The sequence below is a fragment of the Pinus tabuliformis genome, chromosome 1_2 (genome assembly GCF_031772625.1).
Source record: "Pinus tabuliformis cultivar Carrire ecotype Pingquan chromosome 1_2, CPIR1, whole genome shotgun sequence".
Classification (NCBI taxonomy): domain Eukaryota; kingdom Viridiplantae; phylum Streptophyta; class Pinopsida; order Pinales; family Pinaceae; genus Pinus; species Pinus tabuliformis.
The window spans coordinates 988,293,192-988,299,682 of record NC_142298.1 but is presented as its reverse complement, the minus strand read 5'-3'; the positions used below and the strand labels follow the sequence as shown (position 1 = coordinate 988,299,682).

Here is a 6,491-nt window from a genome sequence, read left to right as displayed (position 1 = left end):
TTTAATGAATGAAAGAATAAATCATACTGCACATATAATATATTAATAATGATTTTCTAATAAAAATAAATAATGGAAGAAACATCACACTCCATATTTCAGTGGAATTTTGAGTCGTACATCAAAAAAAAAATTACAGAGCTGCTCACCGAGATAGTTATGGAACTTCTAACGCTGCATCACTAGGAAATATCCAACAAGGTAGCACATTGAGTTAATTTTAAGTACAGCAACTAATTTCTCTGATCTCCTTAAGCAAGCACCTCTGTACCCCTTCATAATCATAGCATAAAATAGAAGATGTTTACTAGATTTGGAGGCTGGCAACTCCATCCTTTCTTACTTCAGCACATATTTAACTAGTCCAGGGATATGAACATCTGAAAAGTAACGAACCCAATCAATACAATTGGCGTCAAAGTTGAACGCTTTCTTGTCTTCCTCTGACATCCTTTTCCAGAGGCCTTCAGTGTTTGTGATGTCAAACCTGTGAGTCGTAACATTGTCAGCTACGGTAAAAATAACAGCGTAATAATTATGTACTAGAAAATATATTTACGGGGCGCAACACAACCTTCCGTTAAAGAAGACGTATGGTTCGTACAACTCTGCTAAGCACATGACTTTGTTGTATCTTCGGAGCATCTGTTTGTAACGTTCAGTGAAGTTGCAACACAAGACCTTGTTCACTACATTGAATACCTGTTTTTCAACACCACCACTAGCTGTCACGTACGTATTGAAGTTCAGAGGACCTATAAAAGAAAGTCTGGAGTATATTAAAGATTAATTACCTCTAGGGGTGCTTTGTAACGTCGATGCATGTATTGGCGAAAGCTGGTCATGCTCTTTAGAAAACGGAGCTGTTTTACATGAATTATGTTCCTTCGAAAAATACTTATATGCCTCGTCTGCTGCAACAGAGTTACGCAATGGATTCGCAACAGATGACGCTACGTGATAAACAAGGAGACCGTTCTCGTATGCATGTGCGGCCATAGCTACGATCATTGCGTTTACAACCATATCTGCGGGAATCTGTTAATCATCAAACGAACAATATCAAATCTAAATACTAAGCAGTCTATGTATTTACGAACAACAACATAGGTAGGGGACCTTATGCGAGAAGGAATTGAACAATCAAATGTAAATACTAAGTAATCTATATATTTAGGAACAACCATAGGGGAATTGAAGTGACTGACCACGTCTAAAATGAGTTCTGGGTCAGCTAAGAAGTATGAGATTTGTCCTTTTCCGTACCCTATTATAACGGTGTCCATAGTTCTGCGTGATATTCCGAAAAAACACATGATCAATGTGAATAATGCTATGATAGTGATATTAATAACATTATCATGAAATATTTATGTGTGCTATCCAGATTCTAGCAATAAAGGATTGATATTTATGGGCACCTGGTGCCTTCCATCCAGCCTGGGAAGGGCTCTGCCAAAGTACTTTCAATAATGGTCGGTCGGAGGATGACCACTGGAACATTTCCCCTCGATTTCTCTATGAGCATTTCTCCCATAGCTTTGGTAAATGAGTATGTATTTGGCCACCCAAACGTTCTTGCCCTGCATAAATTAATGAATTAGTCTAATACCTTCCTTTACAGAATGACATCAATGCAAATTACAATACGCGTCTAAGTGACTCACCTTTCCAAACCTAATTCTTTGAGACGCTTCACTTTGGCGTCTTTTACCGAACTTGTGCTTGCAGCGTGAGTAGTTGACGAGGCCTGCTGTTTGAGTTGTGTTTTCTCTAGTAGGCCAAATTCTGCTTCAATATCTAAGCTCAGAGGTGGACTACATTCGCCCTCAAGTCCTTTACCGTTCATTAAAGTGTGCCCCAGCTTCACACAACTCTCTTTTATTTGTCCACTTTTGCGTCCTACAACGTAAGCTTTTGTACATTCCACATATATTAGTCCAGTGACAGTTGATACAACTATTTGTTTTCCTAATATATAAGTATAAGAATGATTGTTTGTTCACTTTAAACACGTTTTTTCTTTTACCATGACTCTTAAGCGGTACATGGTGTTTATATAATCTAAATAAAATTAATATAATTTATTTTTAACTCATATGCAAATAATTTTTTTTAACTCCGCACCCCACTTAATGACTAGTAAACCTCACACGGTTCTTCTTTTATTATGAAATATCAAAAAACGAAAAATATGTATCAGCCCTTTCATTTTAATTCTTACATGCTTTTTATATAATTTAAATAAAAATGGTATAATTTATTTTTAATTCATGCCAAATAATTTGTGTTTTTGGTAACTTAGATCACCAATTACTTCTGCCTCTAGACTCAAACTAATTCTCAGAAACATTATATAATAAAAATATAATTAAATAAGAATGGTAACTGAAATATTTGTTTTCGACTTATAATAAAAATATTTTAATATGTTTCTATTAAAATATTTATTATCGTTAAAAAAAATGAAATAACAAGTTATTAATAATGTGAAGATGCGATGATAACTGAGTATATTATTAAAGTACTAATTATGATAGTTCATTAATTTAAATTTTTGTGGCCATTCCATTTATCTAATTATACATATATTAAAAAAGAAAAATTATATAAATTTGTGTAATTTTTTATCATAAAAATAAAGAAAAATTATATACAGTTTTGTAACTTTTTATTTATTTAATATAGAATTTCTATATAAAAGTAATTTGAAATTAAAATAATAATAATAATAATAATAATAATATATATCAACATAGATTTATGTTAACTTCTTTCTTATTATGAATTAAGAGAGATAAAATCTTTGAAAATACAAATCTCTTTTGAGTGAAAATGATGAAAAAAGGTCTACACCTTAACATCTGATGTACTATGAATTAAGAAAGATAAAATCTTTGAAAATACAAGCCTCTTTTGACTTAAAATGCTTAAGAAAAATTTGCACTTTAAGTCTTTTGATTTCTCTCAATGCTTGTCCTAATTATTAATAATATTATTTGTCATTTTATAAATTTCACATCTATATATATAAATAATTTTGTTTTCAATTTTATTAGAACTATAGTAATAGGTATAATTACATGTATATGTGGTGGCATTTTTCATATATCTTAAAAAAGATTAATATATATAATTTAGAAAAAAGAGTTTATTAAAAATATAAAATTAAAATAAATTTAATAACTAAATTTAAATATGAAGTTATGAAATATATTAAATATAAATAATTATTTTAATTTATATGTTCAAATGATTTTTTTAAGGTGGGAAATTAAAATTTATTTTAAAATTTTATTGAATTTAATTTTTATATATGATATTTAAGATAATGATGGTTAACATCCACTGAGACCAAACTTTGGTCTATAGGACCTAAACAAACGAATTATTTAGTTTGATTTAAGATTTTATTCCTATGCTCAAAAAGCTTGGAGAGAAAAAATTCATTATTGCAAGAAAGATTTTGAAACTGAAATCTAATTAAATTTATTATTTTTTTATATATTTTTTCAATTTTAATTAGACTTACATTATAAAATAGCTATTAATACATTGTTATAAAAATTTAATATTAACGTAAATATTATTTTATTTAAAAAAAATAATACAATTTTAAAATCTCTATATTTAAAAAAATCAAATTAAATCTACATAGAAATTCAGGTAAATTGGAGATGGATGAGCGCGAAAATAATAACATAATATTAATAACTAATTTATCATTATTCCAAAAATCTAGCCTCAATAAAATTATTACAGATAAACTAGAGTTAAAAAAAATCCAATTTTTAAAATTAATGTATTTGAAAATAAAATAATTTTTAATTTTTAAGATTTAAATTTTATAATTAGGAAAATTTAACTACCAAATTAATGTAATTTTTGTATGGTCTAAGAAATCTATTTTCTTCTTTAAACCTTTCATAAACTTTTCTAAAACTAATAGATAGAATCATAATCTGTCGACTTACCAATGGAGACGTGCAGGAGGATTTGAAGATTACGGCATCGTTTCGCGAATTCCACAATATTCTCAGCTCCCTTTGTGTTGACATTCAGAGAAATATCATATCTACGTTGTGCAAAAAGTTGTTAGTCTTTACGTTCAGACATAAATGCTTTCCCAATGACAACGAGTAATCAGCTTGATAAGATGAAATATAACCGGCGAACCTGTCATCAAACACGGTGCTCGCTGCAATATTTACAATGGCGTCCAGATTTCTCCAGAGGTGCTCTCTGCTGCTCTCCGTATCAATTCCAAGATTATGATCCGTTGCAATGTCTCCAACCACAGGAACAACTTTCTCGAATACGAATCTTTCAAAGCTGTCTCCATGTTGCTCCCTCAATCTACTGAAAAGCTCCAGTTTCAAAACCTGTCATTTATAGCAAAGAAATGACATCATTCGTAGGCAGAGCATTGGCCAATTTATGAGTAGGAAGACTCAGTACTCAGATTTCTTACTTCACTTTTGAATCGGATTTTGGCAGACTCGGCATCATTCGCCCTTGGCAAAACAAAAATGCGGCCTATCCCGGGCTGCGACCGCAATATTTTCTCGATGAAAACTGGAACAAGTAAACAGCACTTCAGCTTCATTATCATATATATATATTAGAAGAAAAAAATTGGTCTCTGAAATATTTGATACTTTTTCCAAGGAAACCGGTCGATCCAGTGACCAATATGTTCTTCTCACTGAGAAAGCCAAGAATATTTGACCCCACCGATCGTACTTTGATAAATCTGCAACTCGCACACAAAAATATCAGAAACTACGCGTTTATCAGACCAAGCGTACGTGTTGTACATAAACAATCTATCTTCAGGACTTCGTATTATGTGTGACATACAAAATTTATGTTGAAGTAAACAGCACAATTATTGTTGGAAGGCAATAAACGATATGATATCCGCACTCCAGCCACATACCTGTTGAAAATTTCTGTTTATTTCAAACACACAACAAAAATAGCACAGAAAACAACGCTCTGTTTTGCTACAAGATCTTTATTAGAAAACATCAGAAAATAAAACTGTTACAAAATAGTCTTCCTCTTCATAGGGATTACATCAGGAATGCTCCAGTTCCAGAAATTGATTTCACTATCTCAGAAAACTAAAAGTTCAGCACTGTTGTGCGTTGCAAGAAGAAAAGAACTCTTCTTGCTAATATTCTCCACACGTCTCTACTCTTGCATTTTTATATATATATATATATATATTGAACAACACAAAATATCTTTATAATACGTGTTGCTTTTCCCCATACTTCCGTGAAATAAAAAATAATAAAATTTAAAATTTCACCTACATTTACCAACCCTAGTAAATATCATTAATTACACGGCTGAAAATATCCTACTGGAATTTAATGCATGGCTTATCACACCATCGCATCGCAAGAAGAGAAAGGATGTTCCACCGCTCTTATAACCTTTAAATCATGCGATTTGCGATATGCGATCAGAGCGCATCGCGAATTCGCAATCGCATACAATCTAAAGGGTCGCAGTAAATGGTTGACAAGGAAATGTGCGATATGCGATGGGATCGCATCGCAAGGAAAAATCTGCAAATTCGTTGAAGTAAAGTTGCCGCTGCTTTTCAGCTATCAGTTTCCGGCAGTTTAAAATTATCATTCCAACACTCCCCTTTAATTTTAACTGCTGGGTTTTTCTCCATACCCAGGCATTTCCTGAAATGATCAAAGCTTTTCTTTGCCAATGGTTTTGTCAAGATGTCAGCTAACTGTTCCTCTGTTCTGCAGTGCTGCAAAGCAATCTCACCATTGTTAACCAATTCACGTATGAAGTGAAATTTGGTGTCTATGTGCTTTGTTCTTTTATGAAAAACAGAGTTTTTAGACAATGCTATTGCTGAGCTATTGTCACAGTAAATGGTTGTGCCCTTTTCCTGTTCATGACACAAATCTCTAAGAACTCTTCTCAGCCACACTGCTTGGCATGCTGCTGCTGTTGCTGCCACATACTCTGCCTCTGCTGTTGACAAAGCCACAACTGGTTGCTTCTTGGAAGCCCATGAGATGACTCCCGGTCCCATATGAAACACATATCCCGATGTGCTTTTCCTATCATCAACACTTCCAGCCCAATCACTGTCAGTGTAACCTGTCAACATGAAACTTTCAGAAGAGGAGTATAAAATACTAAACCCCTTCGTTCCATTCACATACCTTAGAATCCTCTTGGCTGCCTGCCAATGAGTCTCTTTCGGTCTTTCCATAAATCTGGAGATTAAACTCACAGCGTGCATAATGTCCGGCCTAGTTGCAGTCAAGTACATAAGGCTGCCAACTATGCTCTTGTACAATTTTGGATCAAAATCCTTGCTGCTATCTTCCTTGGTCAATTTCAACCCCATTACAGTTGGAGTCACAACTGCTTTGCTGTTCTGCATGTTAAATCTCCTCAACACTGCTTCTACATATTTATCTTGAGAAATGAAAACACTATTTTCACTT

The 6,491-nt window shown here is 32.7% G+C and overlaps 1 protein-coding gene across 1 annotated transcript; it reads right to left on the bottom strand.

Moving 5' to 3' along the window:
• Positions 1 to 339: 339 nt before the first annotated feature.
• On the bottom strand, positions 340 to 5,277 carry LOC149209362 (fatty acyl-CoA reductase 1-like). The gene is made up of 11 exons (XM_089398597.1): positions 5,261 to 5,277; positions 4,659 to 4,753; positions 4,472 to 4,575; positions 4,177 to 4,382; positions 3,975 to 4,075; positions 1,668 to 1,914; positions 1,422 to 1,583; positions 1,209 to 1,290; positions 873 to 1,038; positions 575 to 755; positions 340 to 487 (listed from the first exon to the last, which is right to left on the bottom strand). The coding sequence occupies exons 1-11, from the start codon at positions 5,275 to 5,277 to the stop codon at positions 340 to 342; spliced, it is 1,509 nt and encodes a 502-aa protein (XP_089254723.1).
• Between the last annotated feature and the right edge of the window lie 1,214 nt (positions 5,278 to 6,491).